The sequence below is a fragment of the Pinus tabuliformis genome, chromosome 8 (assembly GCF_031772625.1).
Source record: "Pinus tabuliformis cultivar Carrire ecotype Pingquan chromosome 8, CPIR1, whole genome shotgun sequence".
In the NCBI taxonomy this organism is placed as follows: Eukaryota; Viridiplantae; Streptophyta; class Pinopsida; order Pinales; family Pinaceae; genus Pinus; species Pinus tabuliformis.
This window is the reverse complement of record NC_142294.1, coordinates 1540693004-1540717293: the sequence shown is the minus strand read 5'-3', so window position 1 is coordinate 1540717293 and position 24290 is coordinate 1540693004. Positions and strand designations below refer to the sequence as shown.

The window sequence follows — 24290 nt, the reverse complement described above, 5'->3', positions numbered from 1 at the left end:
GGAATCTAGTCATGTACGAAATATTTAGTTTTTCATATATAAAGGGACATTTACAGGTTTTATATGCTACAAGCCTTATGAAACAAACAAGAATGCTTTACAACATCTAACAATGTAATTATATTTATATAAATAAAATTACTTGATTTTCTTACTTGGATATATATATATATATATGTCAATTGGGGTTATCTCAGGTGGTTGGACGGAATGGTTTTTATCTTCCCCGCCTAGGTTCAAATCGCCGCTAGTGACATGATGAACTAAAATGCCTTAATAAATATTGTGTAATGGAATATTGTGAACTCTTAAGTGAGTATACCTGTGAGCTAACCGGGTACCAACAACCTCACCCTATGTCACGCCCCTACACCTGCGGTGATCTTCCAACCGCTTGTAGCGAGGTGCGGCACCACCGAACGCTTTCTTTTTAACAATACTAACGCTTGTGGACTACGCCTATTCCAACATAAACATACTTAACTTATGTTTTGCAACCGAATGAATGCATTATCCTTTATACTTTAGTGAAAACCATTCTCAATCATTAACCATGTATAATAAACCGAGAACATCAACAATACACAAGTATAAAGGGAGGGGCAACTCCCAGAAAAGTCTGCCCAACAATATATTATAACAGCTTCTTCAATATTACAATACAAGTGATGCTTGGCAAGCTCCAAGCCAACACTTAGAATAATTTTACAACCAAGGCATAGAACAGCCTTTCACCATCATATGCACTCTTGCACAAAGAAGAATGCCCACCCGGGCCACCTATCTTACTTTGTCAAGTCCTGCACACAATCTGCACATAATCTGGACCTCGGCACACTTGCCTCACCCAAACCGGCACTTAGAAACCCAAATCTGCACTCACAACTGAACCTTCATACCTCAAACCGTAAGTCACTTCCTCCTCGCACTTGGGTTAGACTACGCATGAGGTATGCGTATCTACCTCCAAATCTGCGCAAGTGTTTTTACCCCTTGAGCGTATGAAAGGTGAGTGAAGATGCTTGTCACAAATGAGGTGCAGCCTCCCTTGTATATACGCTTGCCATCATGCGTATTCACCTTTAGGCCGACCTTTTAATTATTAGCATGAACAGCCCCAAGCTTTATTTTAACATGTCGGCTTGGTTAAAAGTCTTATGCCCACGTGCCATGCATATATAAACCTTCGTGCATCCTCATATTATGTACGCTCAAGTGTGAATGACACTTAGCCAATTTTTGGTGTGTTCATAACGTCGCATAGTTTCGTCGCATTGTGTCGCACATCCACCGCCGCTCGTCGCAAACCCGTCGCACAATCGGTTGTCGCGCGCCCATCGTGCGCCCGTCGTGCGCCCGTGCCCGGTGCCCGTCGCACAATCACCCGGAGGCCTTACACCCTAGCCCTCGGCAAATGCCAAACCATATATATATATATATATATATATATATATATATATATATATATATATATATAGATATATATATCTGTTGGGACAGGGTCCCCTGTGGTCAATTTTGTAATAAATTTTGTTATCTATGTAAAGTCTCCGCATTTTGAGGAAGCGGAGCGCGAAGGTCATAGGAGTCAAAAGGGGCTTTAGGAAGGTCAAAGCCCCTTAGTTTGTTAGAAGTTAGGATGTTTTGTGACCCGCCCATGGTTCACGAACCATGGTATTGTAATGAAAGAAACTATATAAAGGAGTCATAGCGAGTCATAGTAACTAACTAGTCATTGAAGATCTATGTATGGACAAGTGATCTAAGGCAGGAAAGTCTGTTTTTTGTACTTAAGCAAAGGGTAAGGCTGCTGCAGCTGTGTGCACGGAGACCTTGGTAAGTCCGCAGCTGAGTGCGCAGGCCCCTGCAGCTGTGTGCGCAAGGAAAAAATAGTATGTAACAGAAGGATTGATCATAATAAAGACTATTTTGGAACAATATATGTGACTTTATGTTTACTTCTGCATTTTCTGTGTATTCGCTCTAATTTCTGCATTTATCTTAAGAAACACTTAATTGATGCGCGAAAGTAGTAGATCTGTTAGATTACTTGATGTTATGAATGTTTAAAGCAATCGGCACAGAGTTAGAAGCTATTATCTGTAAGTTATCTTAATTTCCGCATTTCAAGGGTTAGGGTTTGCGAAGGTTGGGATAAAGCCCTAGAAGTAACAGAAACCCATCACACAGACCTATGGATGCAGAAACCTAGTTTTGTCATCCCCCTATACTGTTTCGGGTGAGACTGTAGCCTGCGCTACGTGGGTTGTTGCCAAAATGACCAGCAGTGAAGGGTCTTGTCGGTTGGCGCAGCTAACTCTGAACCTCAGTCCAGACACCCTCAAGCCAACAAATGGTTTCGTTATCGAGACCAGGATCTGTCTAAGAAATGTGTGATGTCGAATAAATGGTTTCCAACTAAGAAGGAAATCGAGAAGTGGATAGAACGGAAGTTGCACGAATTTGCAGTTCAAGAAAACAAGAATCCGCGTCTGTTGAAGGAAGAGTGGTTGAATAGATACCTATATACAAACGAACACGAAATTTTCTTCTACTCTTTTCCGTGCGAATTACACCAATGGTTGTCTAAATTGGCGGACAGTCAAGGTACGTGGAAGTTGGATAACCCTATTGTGTGGACTCCATAATTGGTAAGGCATCTGGAAGCTTCAGAAAACAAGATCGCGAGGGTTGTCAATTACTGGATCGATAGCATTTTGGGCGGATTCATCACTAATTTCACGATCAATACATCTGTAAGTTATAGCGAAGCTAAACGACGATTTTTCAAAGGACCAAGAGGTAAGTATCTAAAGTCCCTAAAGACTTGGATTAAAATGTTGTTGTGCAAGAAAAGGGTTATGCCATTGAATTAATGTTTAGAAGAGATTTGATGGGAGCTACGCAAAGTGGAAAAACATTCAGAAGAGATCTAGATTCAGGTGTTGAGTACAGTCCTTTGTTAGGAGCATCTGATAGTGACGAAGAAAGTAGTGTTCTGAGGACACCTCTAGGTGCGCTGCAGACAGTAAAGTAGGGTATCGCGGGGATACCACATCCATCCACTCCACCTCCACCTCACACACCTACACCTACACCTACACCTCCGCCTCCACCTCACACACCTACACCTACACCTCCACCTCCGATATTCAACATGGCCAACGCTATGAAGATGCCCATATTCAGGGGTCTGGGGACAGAAGACCTTGAACAGTTCTGGTTTGTAGCAGATGTTGTGTGGAAGTCACAGCAGATTACAGATGATGATTTGAAGAAAGTGCAGTTGGTTACAGCACTGCAAGATAGAGCACTAAGTTGGTATATTAAGTATTGTTTGGCTCATCCAAATGCAACGCTGGACGAAACGAAGAAAGCACTCAACAATGAATTCAAGAAGCCTAAGTTGCAAGCCCAGTCAATGACAGAGGTCAAAGAGATCCAGCAGAAGGTAAATGAGTCTGCATGGGACTTTGATCAAAGGTTGAAATGTCTGCTCCAGCAGGCTAATATGCAGATCACAGATGATCAACACAAGGACTGGTACATTGCTTCGCTATTGCCCCATTTAAGATTACTACTGTCGCAACAGAAGATTGGAACGCAAGCGAAGGCATTAGAGATTGTTATGAAATTAGAAGTCTCGCCCATTTAGGATACGAATCTGGGATTGCAGCAAATTCAATCATAGCTGGCTAGCTTGCATATGGAGTTGCAAAGCCTCAAAGAAGGGAAAAGAAGTCCAGAATGAGGTCCGCGCGGAAATATGGTGTTTAAAATGTAGGGGCCATGGTCGTGATAAGGATCATTGCCCAGTGTATCAAAATTACCTGGTAGGGGGAGATCCTATTCCCTTGAAGCCTGAGAGTACCGCTTGGACAAGTACGGGTGTAATACCGTGGTGCGCGATTTGTCAGATTACAGGGAAACATACGACGTATAATTGCCATCTGCTGCAGAAGTTTGTGCAGACTCCACAGCAGTTGTTTTGTAATTTTTGTAAGTTTGTCGGTCATGATGAGCGCAATTGCCAAAGTTATGAATTAACAATCGACAGAACACCAACATATAGAGTACAGATGGAGGCTAGTCCTCAGGATCAAGGCACAACTGCAAGGCGCGAAGGATTTCAAGGTCGAGGAAGAGGAGGAGGGGTTGGAAGAGGTCGTGACCAAATCAACTGTTACAACAGTGGAGAACCATGTCACTTTGTGCGTGATTGTTAGAATCCAATGCACCCCTCATGTCAATATTGTCGCCAGTTTGATCATGTCATAGAACACTGCCCTGTGCTCATCGCGAAGATGCAAGAAAAGAAGACTCAGACTCGGCAGCCTACCCAGAGCATCCAGATGATGAGATTTGAACCACACGACAAGGGTCCTAGTGTTAACATTGTCACACGAAGTGGCATAGCTACCGGGGAGGATAAAGGAAAGCAACCAAAGGAAAATGTATGGGTTCGCAAGGCAACTAATAAGGAAACTGGATTCGATATAAATAAGGTGAAGGAAACGTTTATGGAAGCAAAAAGGAGCTTCGCAGATGAAGGAACTTCTACGTCAAGGACTCAAAGTACAGGAAAGCCTGAAGACACCAGTACTACGCAAAAAAGGCAGTAGAAGGACTGCAAGAATTGATAGATAACTGCACTGGCAAGAATAAGCCTTTACCAAAACAGCGCGCAATACATAAGGTGGGTAAAAGTAAGAAAAGGATTGGTCGCGAAATGAGATTGACTGCCCAGATTGGAGAATACGAAATGGACCAGGTAATTCTTGATTTAGGGTCTAATGCAAATGTTCTGCCAAAGCAAACTTGGGAAAGAATGGGAAGATCAGTGCTATAGTGGTCCCCGATCCAGCTGAGATGGCAAATCAGCAGAAGATTATTTCTATGGGGCGCCTACATGGAGTGACTGTGGATATTGAAGAGGCGCACGCCATAACTAATTTTGAAGTAATCGAAATAGTGGATGACAGTAACCAATATCCAGCGCTGTTTGGAATCGATTGGACATTTGATATGAACGCAGTCATCAACCTTAAGAAGCGCAATATGACATTCGAAAAGAAAGAATTGAGGGTTATTGTACCATTGGACCCAGCCGAAGGTGCGTGATATACTGAACCAGTCCGCAATTATGAGGAAGACGATGACATTGAGCAAATTTATAAGCTGACTACACGGGATGAAGATTGGATCAACCCTACAGCGGATGGATGAATTACATGGGAGAAGGACAGCTCCTTCAATTCAGATTTAGATGAGGAGCTCGAACACTGGCACAACAGGTTGCACGAGGTATCGTCGCTGCAATGCAACAAGCTTACAAAGTCACTCCGATGTGTATCCACTGAGGTATGCAATTTACCGCATTATGATGGTTTAGAAGATGTCAATTTATTTCTAGATAAATTTGAAATGGATGTACCAGAGGAACATCAGTTCCAGGCATTAGACCTCGCGGTGAGAGCTATGCCTACGAGATGGTGGGGTACGCATAAGAACACTTCGCAGACTGGAAGGAATACCGACGAATGATGAAGCTACAGTTTGGGTATGCCAATACCCGCATTACGGAGAAATACACAGGGAACGATGATCCGCGCAAGCATCTAGCTCGATGGACAAAAGCTTGGTGAGAAGAACCGCAGCCAGAATGGGTTCATATTTTTTGCCACACTTTGGATACAATTCCGATGAACTGGTATCTGGAAACAGAACTGCAACATGGAACCACAGAATGGGATGTTCTTAAAGAAAGTTTTATGTTAACCTTTAGCTTTGAAGATGGATTTGATTGTATTGATTAAGAGTTACAAGAGATCAAAGTTGCAATATTCAGAATGCCTGAAGAACCTGTTGAATGGGTACAACCAGATTGGAGTACGCAGCTACGCCATGCACTCGAATGTTACAATGTGACCGTTGAGGAAGGCAAAGATTATCCTAGGAACATCAATATTCCTGAGTCAGAAGGACAGTGCGACGTCGCGGGGCCTCAAGTGGAAGTCCCTGATATTTCACAGCCTTTGAAGACCAAGCAGGTGAATATTAGATCAGAAGCGTAGCTGAAGTTTGCAAACATAGGCGACTATTGGAATGAAGACACAGTGGACAAAGTCGCGGAGCTACTACGGGAGTATCAAGACTTGTTTCCCACTAAGTTCTCTGATTTAAAAGGGATAGTAGGGGATCTGGGTGTCATGAAGATCACTCTGAAGCCAAACGCGAAGCCAGTGAAATAGCACCCCTACCGGTTGAATCCTAAATATAAAGAAAAAGTGTACGTTGAATTGGATAAGATGCTTGCATCTGGGATTATTGAGCCTGTCGAAGAATCAGACTAGGTAAGTCCCATGGTGGTTCAAGAGAAGAAAACGTAGGGCGAAATTTGGAAAGGAAGTTGAATGATGCTTGTGTCCACGATCCATTTCCTACGCCATTCACAGACGAAGTACTCGAAAATGATGGAGGTCAGGAGGCTTACTCGTTTACTGTGGGTCCTCAGGGTACCATCAGATCAAGATCGCGCCAGAGAATAGAAGTAAGCCTACCTTCGCTACTGAATGGGGGTGTTTCCAGTATACAGTTATACCTTTCGGACTTAAGAACGCCACTGCAATTTTCTCCAAGGTAGTAGTCGTTGCTTTCAAGGAGTTTATTCACAAGTTTTTGGAGGTCTACTTCGATGATTGGACTATGTTTGGGCTAGTTAAGAGACATGTTGCCAATCTTCGCCTTATGTTGGATACGTGTTACAGGTATCAAATTTTGCTTAATTTGAATAAATGTATATTCTGCGTACCATATGGGATATTGTTGGGCCCTGTAGTCTGTAAGCAGGGGTTAATGATGGACACTGCCAAAATCGGAGTGATTATTAATCTGGAGCCTTTGAAGAATGTCAAACAATTGCGTGCAATGTTGGGCCACACAGGGTACTACAGGAAATTTATCAAGGCGTATGCGCAAATCACTGTGCCCATGGAAAGATTGCAGTGATTATTAATTTGGAGCCTCTAAAGAATGTCAATTGCGCGCAATGTTGGACCACACAGGGTACTACAGGAAATTTATCAAGGTGTATGCGCAAATCACTGCGCCCATGGAAAGATTGCTAAAAAAGGATGCGACATTTTGTTGGGACGATGACTGCCAGAAGAGTTTGGATGTTTTGAAGGAGAAAATGGTCACCGCGCCCATTTTAGTGTTCCCCGACTGGAAGAAGGAGTTCCATGTACATGTAGATGCATCCTGCATAGCACTAGGAGCAATGTTGCACAAAGCGCGATCGGGATTTAATCGGCGCCGGGAAAAAAGCGGAAAAAATCGTTAAAAGAGGGAAAAAAGCGTTTGGCACAAAAATATTCATTTTTTTTCATTTTTTTTCAATTTTTTTAATATCTAAACCATCTACAACATAAAATAAATACATTGACACATAAATATGATAAAAAAACTAATATATAAGATGTTTAATATCATTTCTAGCGCTAAAATCACACATAACATTGAATCATGTCCTGAATAGTAAGTCTTGAGTCCCAACTCAGCCTCAAAATATCAACAAAAAATATGATAATGTATCTCATCATGTCATAATGTCATATACAATAAAATGAAAGTCTAATCCTATTGATTTCCTCTGCCCCTCTTGCGAGAAAATGGCACAACTTTCTGTTTCCCTCTAGATGTAGAAGCTGGTGCCTGTGCTGGTGGAAATGGCAGTGGAGTCTGACGTGCTCTAGAAGCTGAAGAACTAGTAGTAGCAGCTACAGGAGGCTGAGGTGGACGGAGACCACGTCCTCTACTGGTGGTAGTGGTAGCCCGGGTAGGCGGTGTCACCTCCTCCTCCTGCTCCTCCTCCTCCACCTACTCCTCCTCTTGCTCCTGCTCCTGCTCCTGCTCCTCCTGCTCCTCCTCCTCCCCCTCCTCCTCCCCCTCATCCTGCACTAACCAATCATCAGTGGGATCCATGAGAGGCCTCTCGGTCTCAACCCTCCATTCAGCAGTGGTGTCAATCCCATCCAATGAGATGGCTTCCGTATCAGGTGTCTTCTCTAGTTGTCTCACCCACAATCGAAGATTGTAGTAGACATAGACCATGTCATTAAGTCTATGGGACTCCAACCTGTACAAAGTTCATGAAATAATAATTAATAATTAATATTATAAAAAAAATATTGTTTAAAACTTTAATGAATTCAAAAATTTATTTGGAAATTTGCAATATTTTAAATGTTTAAGTGTTAACCTATTGCGCTTCTTGTTGTGTATTTTTTCAAATACACTCCAATTGCGCTCACATCCCGAGGAGCTGCATGTTTGGCTGAGGATGCGTACGGCAAGCTTTTGCAAAAGGGGTACTCTGACACCATACATCTTCCACCATGCGTCTACAACAAAATTACAAATAAAATTTTAAATAAACATAAGAAAAAAATGGAATTTGAAGAGACAATGAAATTTGAAACAAAGTTACAAAGTACAAACTAAAAAATACCTGGCATTTTAATCGTCCTATCAATGACAGCCATCTCAAAGCCAAATGTGCCACCTGACAACTTATATTGCTCAATTTGTCTAGAGATCTCCATACGTTCTTCTGGAGATCTCACCATCTTCTGGACACAGGTTAATAATCCTTCCACGACCTCAACATCAAAATTAAACCCACATGCATAAGAAAATGCAGGGTTCAGGAAAAGCCCAGCAGCATGAATGGGACGATGGAGTGTGTTGTTCCATCGCTCATCAATGACTGCCCATAGAAGGAGTTGTCTCTGAAACCCATCATCTCCCTTATCATCATAGTAGGACCGAATGGCTTCTTTGGCCCTGTCCATGGCTTCATACAAATAGCCCATTACGGGCTTCTCACCATCAACCAACCGAAGAACCTTTACCAAAGGTTCAGTAACAGCGCACACCTCCTGCACTCCCGCCCAGAAGTCTTCCTGGTATGAAACTAGTCTGCACACGGCTTCTCCTTCTGGTTTGCGGCTCATTGGCGAAGCACGCCACTCCTCTGAAAGAAACATTCTCTTCAAATCCCACATAGAATTCAAGAGGGATTGAAGAGATATGAAACTCGTCGCAAACCGTGTAATGGCGGGGCGCACCAACTCTTTGTTGTTGGTGCATTTTCTCATCAAGCTAAGCACAGATGTGTGGTTGTAAATAAATTTTGTGATGCTTTTTGATGAGTCAACAACCTCTTTGACAAAGGGAATTTTCCCTATGTCCTCTAACATCAAATCAATACAATGGGCAGCACAAGGTGTCCAAAATAAAGTAGGATGCCTGTCCATAAGCATTCTACCAGCAGCAACATAATTTGCAGCATTGTCCGTTATGACTTGGACAACATTTTCTGCACCCACCTCCAAAATAAACACATCCAGCAAATCACATAAAGTTCTTGCATCTTTGATTTGATGAGTTGCATCAATAGATTTGATAAACATAGTCCCCTTGGGACAACTAACCAAGAAGTTTATAAGGGTTCTCCCCTTTTAGTCAGTCCAACCATCTGACATAACAGTGCATCCTGTTTGTGCCCATGATGCCCTAAAATCCTCCAATCTTTGGGTGCAGTCACGCTTTTCATCTTGAAGAAGCCGGCCTCTGAAATCATGAAGAGAAGGGATTTTGTACCCCGGGCCAACACTGGCAATAGCATCAATAGTAGGTTGGAAAAATGGATTATTCCTTATAATGCTGAAAGGAATATCACTCCAGAGGAGAAATTTTGTCATCAACTTGTCAGCTTGTTCTTTTTCAGTTCTTTTTAGCATTGAACCAATAGTTGGTTGTGAACCAGGTGTGGTTCGAGGAACAAAATATGATGATGCAGCTACCGGATTGACTGACGCTGCAGTAGAACCAGTGCCACTTGGCCCACTTCCTTCAACTGACCTTTTTAGTTGCCTTTTGAGTTCTTCTTTGGCCTCTCTAGTGTGCTCTAATTCTCCCAATGCTCTCATGGCTTTTTGGATAATTTCAGCAGTTGTATTTAGACAGGGCCCCACATCATGTCCAGGGATTTGTGCAAGGTGGAACTTCAACCTGTACACCCCCCCGAATATTTCCTTTCCACACAACTTGCAATACAAGTTTTGTCTATCATTCGGAGTTTTACGGTCACCATATTCCCAGAAAGGATCCAATTTCCTTGGCATGTTTGTTTTTGAATTTTGAATTTGCAAACCTATGGAAAAAATTAAAAATAAGGATTAGGAAATAGGAATTTAGGATTACATAATACAAATTACAATTTAGCATTTACAAAATTACAAGTTAATTATTTCCAAAATCCCAATTTCTAAACCCAAGTTACCCAACCAAATGCCAATGGCAAATGCCAAAAAACAATGAAAATTCAAAAAAAATAAACAATGTTTAAAAAAAATGAGAAAATAAAAATAAAAAATTGGTTCTCATAGTCATAACAAATTACCCATCCCAAATCAATGAAAAATTACAAAAAATTCTTTAAAAACAATGAAAAACAAAGTTTTTATAGAAGCAAAACAAAAAAAAATTAATCTACATACCTTTTTTATGGACAAATTGGTGATCTTGTCTTGGATTTCTCCTAAAACCACTTGGATTCGCTCCCAAATTCGACGGAAACCCTCCAGCTCCTCTCCCTCACCTCTTCTCCTCCTCCTCCGCGCGCAAACAGCAAAATGACATAAAAAAAATCGATTTTCGCCTATTAAAAGCCCGCTGCCCCGTGCCTCTGCGATTTTTTCAAAAAATCGCGATTTTTTCCGAAAAAATCGCTATAAAAAAAAGTCCGCGATTTTTTGGTATAAAAATCGCGATTTAATCGGGCAGAGGAAAAAATCGCGATTTTCCGATAAAATCGCGATTTTATCGCGATTTTAACAACACTGACTAGGAGTTGTGCTAACCCAACCAGGTGAAGGTAATATTGATCATCCGATAGTATTTGCAAGTAGGAAGTTGTCAAAAGCGAAAAAGAATTATTCTACCACAGAACGTGAAGGACTAGCGATGGTGTATGCGCTGCAGAAATTCAGGCACTACTTGTTGGGTGCACACTTCAAGATGAAGTACTTGGTCAACAAGCCTGTGTTGGGGGGGAAATTTGTTGATGGTTGTTGTTATTTCAAGAATATGACTTTGAGGTAATTGTGAAGCCAAGGCGCCTGAATGTTGGACCAGATCACCTTTCGCGAATTGAGTATGGTGACGAACCTACAAATCCGGAGGAGGGATTGCCTGATGCGCAGCTCTTTGCTGTGCGGCGTTGTTGACGACCACTTCGCAGGCATAATCCAATTCTTGTCTACAGCTACAGCTCCTGAAGGGTATTCCATGCAGCAAAAGAAGGAATTGGTGGTCTGGGCTGCAGATTTCTATGTTATCACTGGACATCTATATAAAATGGGATCTGATGAAATATTGTGGAGGTATGTCTCGGAGTACGAACGGCAAAGTATCATCGTTGAAGCCCATGGAGTAGTGGGAGGACATTATGCGGGAAGAGCAATTGCACAAAAGATTCTAAGAGCGGGACTATGGTGGTCGACTGTGCACAAGGATTCCAAGGTTTATTGCAGGGCATGCGACGTTTGTCAAAGGACGAGGAGACCATCACGAAGAGATGAATTACCTCTGAATCCTCAAGTGTCGTTGCAAGTGTTTGATAAATGGGCGATAGACTTCGTAGGGCCAATTCAGCCACTAGGAAAGAAGACTGGAGCCAGATATATCATTACAGCAACTGAACATTTAACAAGGTGGGTTGAGGCGTAGTCTGTGAAGGATTGTAGTGCAGCGACAGCTGCGAAGTTCATCTTCGAATATATTTTGTCTTGGTTTGGCTGCCCGAAGGTCTTGATGAGTGATAGAGGTACGCACTTCTTAAATGAAACAATTTTCGCTTTGCTCGAAAAATTCCAGGTGTATCACCAAAAGAGTATGTCGTATCATCCTCAAGTGAACGGCATTGTAGAAGCATTTAACAAAATTCTGGAGAATGCCTTAACAAAGATTTGCAATGCAAAGCGAACTGACTGGGATGTGCGCATACTCATTGTTCTATGAGTGTATAGAACTACCTGCAAGAAGTTGATTGGACAAACGTCGTTCCGATTGGTTTATGGACAAGAAGCGGTAATGTTGATGGAATACATAGTGCCCAAGTTTGCAGATTACTGTGTGTTGATTTTTGGTAGCATCGGATGTGCTACAACCGTGAAATTTGAAGGAGAGGCTAAGGCACATGAGATCTCCAAGACCCAGAAATCGTTTTGAGAAATTCCATCCGTATGAGGAATTATTAAAATAATTAATATTTTTAATAGGTTCATAAGTCTAAACTTAGGAAAATAAAAATATTAATGGGTATTAATAAAGATAAGGATGAGAAGCTTCTAAGAGACGAGGATCAAGTCTGTTTTAATCTTAGCCGTTGATTAGGGACTTAATCTCGGTCGTTGATTCATCAACAGGAAAAATATAAGAGAAGACTTGAGGGTCATTTGGAGATATACCGGTAGATACTCCATATCTCAAGGAAATTCGATTCTCAAGGAAGAGGAGATCGATTTCAGAGGGAGCTGCAAGGTGGAGGAAGAGGAGGGCTTCAGCAACAGGCAGTGATCGAGGAGGAGGTGACGCAGGGGCAATGGAAGACAGTGCAGAAAGAGAGACGCAGTCCAGAGGAGAGACACAGAGCCTACGCAGGCTGACGCAGAGGGACGCAAAGCCACTCAGAGCCACGTTGGGTCAATCAGAGTGATGCAAGGGTGACGCAGAAGTGGGAGCAGGGTCTCCAAAGTGTCAAATGGTCTCAAAGGGAAAGTCTCAGGTGTTTTCTTTCAGTTCTCTGTAAAATCATTCCTTGTAAAAGCAATTGTTGTTGAAGATTAATAAAGCCCTCATCTGCTGCACCGGTTTTCTCGCACTGGGTTTTTCCAAGGACAATTGTCCAAAAATAACTGTGTCAATGTGATTGATTCTTGTGCATGTATTTTTCTCTAGATAATTGTGTAATAACTGCAGTAGAATTTATTTTAATATTTGTTGAAGGAATTTCATAAATAACTTATTGAGAATAATAAGTAGGTGAAATAAATCAGTTGTTACAGTGATAGAATTTCAGTTTATAAATTTTCACATTGCGGTGACCGACATGGCCGATCGGGATACCATGGAAGAACGCCTCACGCAACGCGTAGAATTGGAGGAAGATCGCTTCTTGGCGGGTTTTCATCAGCAAATGCAGAAGGATCGCAAAAAGGCATGGCATGTCGCCATATTAAACAACGCACCTTCCAGAATGAAGATTTGTTACTGCTATATGACAGTAAGTTCACAAAGTTTCCGGGAAAGTTCCAAACGCATTGGTTGGTGTTGTATATTATTAAGGAGATTACGGATGGAGGCGCAATTCAACTCGCAAAGCTAAATGGGGAATTATTTCTGTAAAAAGTCAATGGGAGTCGATTAAAGTTCTACAGGGGTGATCCCGCCCCTGCGCAATGACTATAGGACTGCAGGATAGTCTTAGTGTTCTAGGCAGTTGCAAGGGAACGCAGGACTTTAAACTACACTGCCAAAAGAAAGATTGGGCAAAGTGATGGGGTTGCGCAACATAACAAAGCAAGGCGCAGAGGAGAGTTGCGCTAGGATGGTGGATCTCGCGCAGCCTAGCCAAAAATTGACTGTTGGAAGCACTGTAGTTGATTGGATGGAGATTTTTCCATTAAAAGGAGGGAGCATTTAAGATGCAGATCTTTGGGAATCTGCAGCCAAAATTCCATTAATAACAGGGAATTGGAGGGAACGGGCAAATTTGAATTCAAATTGTGCTATAAATATGTCATCTCGCTCCATATTCGAACACTTTGCTTCCTAAGAATTTGCCTTAAGTTGTTGCGCTTGCAACTGTGTCTAGAGAAGTGCTGCATGTCTGATAACGAGTGGGAGAGCATTCTTTCACAATCGGAATTCGCAAACTTACCTGATTGGCACCACAAGATAATCCTCGAGAGAATGACTGCAACAAGACCTGAGACAGAGGCGGCCCAACCTGTCCCTACAAGGTTGCTTACTACCATGCCTAGGCCGCCAAGGCCTAAGCCATTTGTTTCCACGGCGGGAGATAAGAGGCAGAAGAAGCCTCAACAAGCACCGGTGCAACAATCACCGTGAAAAAACCCGACTAAAATCCGCCAGAAAGGAAAGATGGATAAGTCCAAACAGCCGACAGAGCCCCTGGACCTAGATGAGGAAGAACTGCGCGAAGGAATAGAGGAGATTAACGCAGAGGATGTTGAGCCAATGGCTCGGCTGTCGCCGTATATACCACCTAGAAAAGCCATGGGGAAAGTGCCCAAAGACCCAGATTCCGCGAAGTTTATGGTCTCCACACCTTTGCTACCAAAGAATGTGTTGTTTGAGGGCCCGTTGCTGGCTCAGATACCAAACTTAAAAATGGAGGATTGGGACCTGGGGGACCACGAGAGATTTCCACAGTTGTTGTCGAGCAAGTATTTCAAGGTCTACTATGAAGAGTCGAACGTCACGCGACTTGAACCGATGAACTGGGTGGCTAGAGTTGGGGGCGCGAGGCTCCTAAATATGTTGTGGGTGCTGCACTTCAGTCGCACCACTATTAATACAGTTTGTGTGCGCCAATTGTTGACACTGGTGCACGATGGGTGCCTTTGGTTGGGAGGGCCCATCCCAATCACTGACATTCTAATCCACCGCATAACATTGCTACCATCCTAAGGAGTGGACCCTGTGGAGGCTTTCGTAGGAAATTCGCAAGAGAAGAAGTTGGCGGACCAAATGAAGAGTGAATTTGGTCTGGTCAAGAAGTCGCGCAGGTATTCCATTCAATCCATATCAGATGGCGCGGTGCAATTTGCTGCATAGATCTTGGCTGGAAAGATCATGAGGAAATGCCTCGCCGATTAAGTGTTGACGTCAGTCGTCTCTTTGGTTGCACAGTGCGCCAAAGGAGTCCAGTATAACTGGGCTCAATATTTATGCCATGAATTTCTGGAGGACTGCAGAGAGGCCCAGGATGATGGCAAGTCGTTCCACTACGCGTGGTTGTTGCTATTGATCGTGTTGGTGGCCTGGAGGATGCCTGGAGGATGCCTGAAGAAAGCCAATTCCCTCAGTAGGACTCGGACCTACCTAAGGCTGCGAAGTTCGCTTCGCTATGGGCTACCAAAGACCCTGCACGAGTAATGGAGACGAAGATATTTTGGGTCTTGTTCGAGTCAGAGCTAAGGATGGTGATTAACCAGCGGCCAAGGTTATCACCAAGTTTGCACAAGAAGTACATCAATGTCGCCGACTTCAAGGCAAATTTCCATAATCTACACATCTGTGCAAAGAAGGATGCCCAGGGCATATGTCATAAGCTGCCTTACTTAGTCGTCGAGGACGATATTGTAGGAGTTGTCAGTAAGTGGCCAAGTGATTGGCTCACCCCTTCTGATGCCAGCGCAAGTACCAGTAAGGCTGCTGAAGGTGCAGCAGCGCAGACCACAGCCACCACGGTCGCAGAAAAGAAGAAGGAAGCACAGTAGGCTTCCGCAAGAGAAAAGGCTGCGCGGCAGAAAGAAGTTGCTGCAAAGGAGAAAGAAGCGACAACAAAGGAAAAAGAACCAGCGAAGGAAAAGACTACGTCGCAGGCCACCATAGACCTCGGCGAGTCAGACACCAAGTGCATGGACGTGGAGGAAGAGATAGAGGAAGAAGAAGAAGGGAACGCAGGCTTGGAGTCCCCCTTCATTATCAAGAAGAGGCAGAAAAGGAGTTTGACAGGGCTGCACAAGAAGCAAAAATCGGATAAATCAACGAGCACGATGCCTTTGGTCCTCACAGAGGGGGACCTATATGAAATTGGGGATGTGGTCCGCGATGCAACGACAGATCTTTGGGGCCACTTTGAAGAGCAGTACCAACAAACACTCGGTAAGGTACAGCAGGGCCTGCAAGAATTGCAGGTCCAAACAGGATTTATTCAAGCGGGTGTGGGACAGACGAGCCTAAAACAAGTGAGAGGGTCAGCCCTGGAAGCAGAACTCACCTTAGACCTCCGCACAATACAGTTGCCAGAGGGATCTCTGCGCGTCGACTCCGCAGAAGGCAGGGCGCACCTATTACATATGAAGGACTTGAGTCTAAACATGGCCGCGCTTCCCATTCAGACTCTGCACGAGCTGCACCAAGTGGTGTCGAACGAACTCAGGATTCGGGAGCAACACGCATTGTTGGTCATCAACGAGGTAAAAACCAATAACCAACAAATCTTTGAGGAAAAGGCACAGGCCCTCAAGGAAAAGGAGGAGGTAACAGCGCGAAGCCAGCAGCGATTACACAGGGTTGCAATGAACTTCTAGAGCTTCAAATTCCGGCCGAAGCGGCCTCTGCAAAGAAAATTCAGAAGTTGGCCACCGCAGTCAAAGAGTCTAAGGAAGAAATCGGCAAAGTCAGGTTTGAGCTGCAGCTGCAAATCTCAGAGCTCCAATTAAAGTTGCAGCCCACTACTCCCCCAGAAGTCCAAGAGCAGCGCAAAGCTGCTATCAAAGCGAAAATGGCCATCTTGGAAGCTGCAGTCAAGGGTTGCACTCAGTTATTTGAATAGGCCATGGAATTATGGACCTCGCTGCAAGAGGATCCAACTCTGCAGAAGATTGAAGCAGACATCAGAGAGAAGCAGAGACAGTTTGATGAAATCAGGTCGATAGCGTGAACCTTAGCACCAGTGCAAAGGTTTGCTAGATTACAGGAAGGCAAGCTCATCCAGAGTGAAATTGATGAGATGCGTCACTCAGTTTCCGTGAACCACCCTTAAAATATCTATATATATTTGTATAGTGTAATTTGTCATCAATGTCTTATGGTATAATTTGTTATTAGCAACTTTTCATGTGATGAATGCAATTGTTATTATGTATCAATGATATACATTATTATTTTATGAGTGGGTTTTGAGATAAGTCATATGGCCTACGTGAAGATATCATTAGGAATTGTTATGAAACCCTAATTAATTGGGTTAATAACTATGCTCCCAACCATCGCATACCTATTGGAGGCAACATCGTTATATACAGTGCTTGATCTCTATTGACCACATGTGCATATCCCCATAAATGGACTATGAGATGAATGAAAACTTCTATGGAAATTTGCATTTCTCTAAGTAATTTGTGATTGTTCTTCCTTCTCCTTTATTAAAGTCATGTCGAAATATTATTTCTTGATTAAATTTATAATACACTTCCAAAGACCCGGAGAATGATAGAGAGGAAAATGGAGGTCTTGCGTTGTGCTAGGTTTTGGTCTCTTCACAACTCCATGCTCAATGCCACCAAGGGTCTTCTGCCCACGAGATGCAGCGAGGATTGGTATTAGAGTGAAGATGAAGCCCCTTTCAACTTGCGAGGCGATGATCGAAGGAAGATCTCGGCCTTTCATAATGTGGCAAGGGCCAAATCATGCTTCCTTGTGCAATCATCCCACGATGGTAAGCATATGTTTTGGTTTATCAAAAAAAATTATGTCGAGGACCCCTTTGCACCAACAAAGAAGGAACAATGCCCCAGATTAGCCTTTAAAGCCTGGATCTATGACGGCGACAAAGATGATCTGTGTTGGCCGCGTCAAGAATGCACTGCGGGGTCAGCTTCCGACCATCCCCTCTCCTGCACACAGGAATCTCACACTCTTGCCTTAATATCAAGCTTAATCATAAGCTAGAAAAACCTCAAGCACGAAGGAAGAGTTAATCCTCCATTCACAGCCCATGGATCAAAAGAAATTCCAATTTAGGACAATAGGCACTCTCTCAGCCCAGAGGTAGCCCAACCTCCAGCATACATAAAGAAAAACAGGACCTTCCAGGTATTTATAAAAACCCAATCAAGCATATCCATATTGATTTGGGTCAAGGATGAGGAATCAGTGGAAAGCCTCAAAACCAAGATTCAGCAGCAAGTGGGGCTCCCAATTGCATAGCAACAGCTCATCTCAGAAGGGAAATTGTTACAAGAGAAGAGGCCTCTCAAAGATTATAAGGTAAGCAAGGGATCCTCTCTCTCCTTGGTCTCAGAAGTGTGTGGCGAAACAGGACCTAGCCCATCAGCCTCCTACAAAGAAGTAACCAGAGTTGGTGCAGGACAAGCTAAGGATACTGCCCCATTTGCTTCTCTACCTGGGCCTTACATAGTCGAAAAGACGAAGGAGTATCCACAAATAGAGATCAAGAATTCACAGGTAAACATATTCTCATATTTTCATGAAGAGGCTATAATTCGTAGATTTAACGGTTTCTAGCCTAAAACTGAAGACCTTTACCAATGGATCTACACTAATTGGACCCAAAAATGTGACATCTACCTTTGCTCATAGGGCTTCCTCATAGTACACCCTTTCTTAAAAGCTAATTACCAAAACTTTGTGGAGGGACCATGGTTATGGGGAAGAGTTGGGTTATCCACTACCCCCTGGTTCCCGGAATTTGGCTCATCCAGCATAAAGTCACAAAAATGCTTGTCTGGTTTCGCTTGCCAGACCTCCCTCTCCCCTATTGGTATCACCTTGTTCTTGAAGACAATGGAAATGCATTGGGAACATTCATAAAAATAGCCAATGAGAAAATAACAAAGGGACTTTTCACCTACGCCTACATATGTGTGGTGATCGACCTCAGCAAGGTGCTACCAGATCGCATCCAGCTGGAAAATGGACATTTCCAGTTGACATGGAATCTTGATTAAGAAAACACAGCCTTCAGATGCCGTGTTTGTAACCAAACAAGATATTTGCAAGATACTTGCTCTCTGGCCAAAAGACCAACAAATAAGAGGAAAGGGTCGTGGACTAAGACAAATATTTGGCAACCTTTTGAGCCCCTTTTTTAGATAAAGAATAAAAGGTGGATCTAAAGGGACTCCCCTAGCAAAGATAACAAGCAAATGACTGAAAATGCCACATAGGACGAGCTCCCCCCACAGACCATAGATCCCAATCAGAATACAGAGATGGTAGTCACACCAAATCTAGCAGTCATCAAATCAGCAACAACAAAGAACAAATCGATGCCAGGAACCAAAAGAACACATGAAATAGAGAGCTCTAAATCTGAAAAGGAGCTCCCCCTGCTGCAAACACAATGGACTCAGCACTAGCAATTATCCAACCTGCCCCAAGGTTATGGAAGGAAGTAAAAGGGAAGAAAGGAAAAATGGATGATTTCTACAACCTGTGTAGGTTGTTAGGCTCTCCAGCTAGTCTTTTGTCTATTTTTGCTCAGTCATGAGGGCTTTAAGCCACTTTCTGTGACGAATCTAAGTGATCCTCTATTTCCAAAGACATGCCAGTCATGTATCTACAGAATGTAATTTTATTTCTTTTGATAATAAAATTATGCTTTTTTCAGAGGAAAAAAATAACACTTCCAAAAGTATAACTTCAAGTGGATTCAAATTCAATGTTTGTTGTCATTAAATATATGGAGCTTCACTCGCTAGGTCTTCTATAACATGCTAAGTCTTTGCACCAAATTCTACCTACAACAAAGGAGATCAAAGATTATAGAAGTATCCAAGGTTGTGATAAAAAAGTAGAGAATGATGAATAAAGACGAGTTGCATATGTGATTGGTATAACAACAAAGGAAATCAAAAAAAAATATTAGTATAGAGGAGAATGGATAAAAAGGTAAGATAAAGGAAAATGTTAACTTGAGAAGGTAAAATATAGAAGAGTGGATAACAAAGGTAAGATAAAGGAGAATGTTAACTTTTACTTTAAAAAATTAATATTATTATTAAATACTAATGTAAAAAACTCCTGAGAATACAAATCCCCTATCTCCATTTATTTTAAAGGGTCAATGGCACAAATAGGGTGATATTTTCTTATCAATCCCACGCCCCTCGTTGGCACTTGGATGGCCCTGAAAATGACCAAAGAACACATGAAACATGAGTAAATATGGTCAGAACACCTTTGTGGACAAGTCTACCCCGGCAGAGGAATTGCCTAGGTGGCCATTTTTTGCCGGAATCCGGATAAAAAAATTTCAACAAATCTGGCAGAAGCAGTGTTTAAATCATGTTTTTGAAGGTGGCAATGGATTCAGCACCATCAAAAACCTCTGGGGCACCCAAAATCTTGAAATTTAACAACTTTAACCTGGATTTACAAAAATCCCTACCGGAATTTATCAAAATATTACCAGAATTTTCATGATTTTCAGAGAAAAAAGCAGTCTAGTTAGATTAGGGCGAAAATTGTTAGTCATACCGTATGACAACATTTCCATATTTGAAAACATTGTGCAATATGACCGACGACGTTTCCAAAGTGTATTGTACCTGTTTCAGCATTTCTTAGCATTTCAAGTACTGGGACGTCACCAAAATAAGCATTTCCTGCCACTTAAAGATACAAATTAAAAACAAACATAGATACAAGATTATTTAGGAAAAGTTTATAACATATATAACATTTTGCATAATTCATTACACAAAATTACTTAATTTCAAAATTAATTGTATTCTGTATTAAGGAAAATTTAAAGATAAAGAGAGGAGAATATGATGTTATGGAGGAGGAGGGAGAGATCGACTTACGTATTACAGTTTGATAATGCAATACTAGAAGAATGCATTCAATCAAATCGTAGCAACGCTATCGCATTTCAATAAGTTACAAAATGTACCATATAAGCTATGAACCAAGGCTTTTTGACTTGGGATAGGCTGATCAAATTGGGATTTATCGGACCTGGTAGATGCATTCTTTGCAGATCGGATGGGGAAGACTGCTACCATCTTTTTGTGAAATGTCCTTTTGCCGGTGCTGTTTGGGAGGAGGTTTCCCATCTCCTGGGAGTAAATTGTCCTGGCAAGTATTTTCTATTACAGATTTTCTCATATCATGGGCCCAGCATGCCAGGCCTTACAGGGCTGTCCCATTTTATACATTTTGGGGGATTTGGCGAGCTTGGAACAACCTCATTTTCGAGGGTAAAGTCCCAGATAGCAAGATGGTGGCCCTCAAGATCGTGGCATTCTTCAATGAAATTGGTCCATGGCATCCCAAGGCTCCTTCTCGATCAGTCACATTGGTTGATTTGGATGGAATATTCCCCAAATGTTTCTTTGACGGTGCATCTGCAGGGGAAAATGTGGCTGTGGTGTATATCTTCGTATTGAGCCCTCTTCTCTATATCGTTTTTTGTGGTCTAGTGGGTCTGGAGACAATTGCAGGGCAGAGATGATTGCTTTATGAGAAGGCTGTGATCATCGGTGACTCCCTCTCTATAATTCAGTGGATACAGGGCAGGTGTGATCTGGATGTCCCCCCTCTATGCAACTGGATGCAGTGAATCCGAGATCTGAAGTCTTCCATACCTGATGTGTCATTTCAGCATGTATACCGGGAACAAAACCTGGAGGTGGACACTCTTTCCAAGCGTGGTGTGGCTCTCTCAGATGGGCATATGGTTTATGATCATTTGTGGCCAAGGTTATTTTGAGATCTGATGGAGAGACATTTCCGTTCTCTTACCCAGAAATTTTGTACTCTGTCTGTCTATCCCTGTTTTGTTGTGTTTTTGCTCCCAGTATGAGTATATATTTGACAGTCTTATTGTAATGTTCTGTTGACATATCAGTGGTCATTTTTTTAGTTATATGTATGGAGTTTACAATCCAGCTTGGGCAAGGCCTGCTATAGATGTAAGCTGATGTAAAACAATCTTCACATCTAATGAAGACATGTTTCTGTTTTTTTCTTCTGAAAAAAGCGATAAACCAAGGCTTCCACTATTCTAGTCGCAAACAATATTAGAACAATTTTAAAATAGTTCATATTGATAGAGTAGCTAAGAAAGAAACACACTGACAAATATTGTTTTTGCTCAGCCATTTACGATATACTCAAATGTCACTCTCATAGTCACGTCATTATTAGCAGAGGATGTTTCACAGATTAAGGCTGTATTTTACATTTTTATAGAATATACCAATGTAAATTAGTAAGATTCTAATTAAGTAGACATTGTAAAATACTAAAAATAATAATCATAAGCAAGGGATTTAGGCAGCATACGAGCACCTTTGTTAGAGTACTGTTACTAGAGTGAAGGATGCTATCACATCAAATAGGGACTTTCACTTCAAAGCTAACTTTCATTTAAAAAATAAATAAATAAATTCAAGTTTAAAACCCAAAACCTATTTTTAAAACACCTGGATTCTCTCAGAATACGCAGACTCCAGAGGTTAACATGTAGGTTCTCTCTATGTACGCAGAGGTTTGGATTATAAGGATTTACTATTCACAAGACGCCAGTAGCAACCAAGTAAAAGTTCTCCCGCTCAGAGAGACCAACAATGTCTCATCTCATCTTTAGGCAATTTACAGCTGACATGTACCCTCCAAGCCATGTAAGATCACGGGCACCTAACAAGTAGACGATGTGCATGTCGGCCGAGATTCTAACTGAAAAATCCATCAAAATACTTGCAGATGATAAGTGTCCTCCAAGCCATGTTAGATCATGGGCACCTAACAAGTAGAGGATATGCATTTCAACCCTGATTCGAATAAACTCAAAATAAACCAAAATTTGTCATGCGGGCTGTGGTCAAGTGTTAAACCAAGTAACTTCATTTACATAAACCAAAGTACAATCATGCCGAATAACATGTTGCTATGTTTCTGGATGAATATTATGGAATAGATAGTAGTCCCATTGAAAATTTGATATTATAAAAGAACTGGTTCCTTTCAAAAGAAAACTGATTCTCCCAAACGAGAATAAAAGATAATCAAAATTCGGGCAAACACTACAAGCCAGAGGAACGAATAACATAATTTGGCCTAGATTTCGAAATACACATGCAACATTTCTTTCTTCGAGGAAGTTTGAGACAATTCCGAGGTCAAAATTGAGGCCAATAAGCGAACACGCTCATGATCACAAGGATAAACCAGATATTTGCCCAAATCGACAATGCTTCCATAGCTACAAAATCCAATCACGTAAATTCGTGTACAACATTCAATCAGTTAGGACTTCCATGGAACAACAGGCAGAACAGCATTGAAGCCAATTTTCATTTCTGATATTTATAGTTTTATTGATACTCGTTTGAAAGATGCGTTAACTGGCTAATAGGAATAATCCACCAATAACTTTCTGATAAAAGTTGTGTTTTCGAAGTACCTGAGAGTAACGCCAAGGTTTAACGAGGGTTTATATGCTCAGAGTCGCAATGCTTCTTCAGGCCAAAAAGCTTGAGAGGCAGAGAGCAGCGTTTTAGCATAAATAAATTGAGAATAGGGTTTTAGCATAAATAAATTGTTGAGGGCAGGATTTTAGTCTTCGCTTTTGCTTGTCTTTTCTAATTGTAACACCGATATGTAGGAGGCTGTGGCGTTTTTCGAGCAAAAATATTAATATGTGCGTTTCAATTTCGCCATTAGTGGAAGAATCGTGCGGAGTAACATGATCTCGCTGAGGTGCATATTTATGAATCACGGAGGTTTGGGTCTCCGTAAGACAAACGTGTGAAGTTTGAATTTATGATGCGGACCAAACTCGTTCTTCCGGAAGGTACCCATTCTGGTATATTCGCGTTTTGTAGAATTTGAAATTTAATATTGTATTTAACTGAACTTGTCTATTCATAGGATTGAAGATTCTAAAGTGGATAGAAATTATTTAAAAATAAAAAGGTAATTATTTATTATTAGTGGTGGAATATATATATAAATATATATATTTTTTTTAATTAGGGTGGATAGGTTAGACAAAGTGCGTTTAGATTGTCATTTCCAGCATTTGTGTCCTGAAATTAAGGAGTGAAATAATAGACCTTTTGTTGTGGGATGATAGTGATCCGTTAACATTATACATTTTATGAGTATGTATTATATTCCAAAAAAAATATGATTTGAGTTTAAGTAGAGAATTTTTTATACATATAAATAATATATTAATATTTTTTCTTTAGTCAAATAATTTAGGTTTATATCATTTTTGAGATATGTTACTTTTGGGATTTGAATCAACAAATTCAATTTCAATATTCTAGCTATAACATTGTGACACACAATGCATTTTATAAAGAGGAAGAAGAGGCCTAGTAAGCAAATGGCACTTAACATAAATGGCTTTAAAAATTATATTTTCTAAATATTTTTTAATTAGGGCGGATAGGTTAGACAAAGTGTGTTTAGATTGTCATTTCCAACACTTGTGT

The 24290-nt window shown here is 41.6% G+C and overlaps 2 protein-coding genes across 4 annotated transcripts in view; both read right to left on the bottom strand.

Moving 5' to 3' along the window:
- LOC149241810 (uncharacterized) overlaps positions 1–23611 on the bottom strand; it is a 275037-nt gene extending 251426 nt beyond the window's left edge. The window contains exons 1-2 of one of the 3 annotated variants that reach the window (XM_089374056.1): positions 23252–23611; positions 22272–22590 (exon numbers count right to left, since the gene is read on the bottom strand). The gene's annotated coding sequence lies outside the window, so the exon portion shown is untranslated. Of the gene's footprint in view, positions 1–20390; positions 20448–22271; positions 22591–23251 lie in introns of all 3 variants that reach the window. The other 2 variants (XM_089374057.1, XM_089374055.1) reach the window with 2 other exon arrangements.
- On the bottom strand, positions 7467–9487 carry LOC149241811 (uncharacterized). The gene is made up of 2 exons (XM_089367596.1): positions 8261–9487; positions 7467–8137 (listed from the first exon to the last, which is right to left on the bottom strand). The coding sequence occupies exon 1, from the start codon at positions 9471–9473 to the stop codon at positions 8499–8501; it is 975 nt and encodes a 324-aa protein (XP_089223722.1). The 5' UTR covers positions 9474–9487; the 3' UTR covers positions 7467–8137; positions 8261–8498.
- Positions 23612–24290: the final 679 nt, after the last annotated feature.

What these genes read in the sequence shown, in the direction of transcription:
- LOC149241811 (XM_089367596.1), bottom strand. Translation starts at nt 9,473, where the DNA reads ATGTTTATCAAATCTATTGATGCAACTCATCAAATCAAAGATGCAAGA.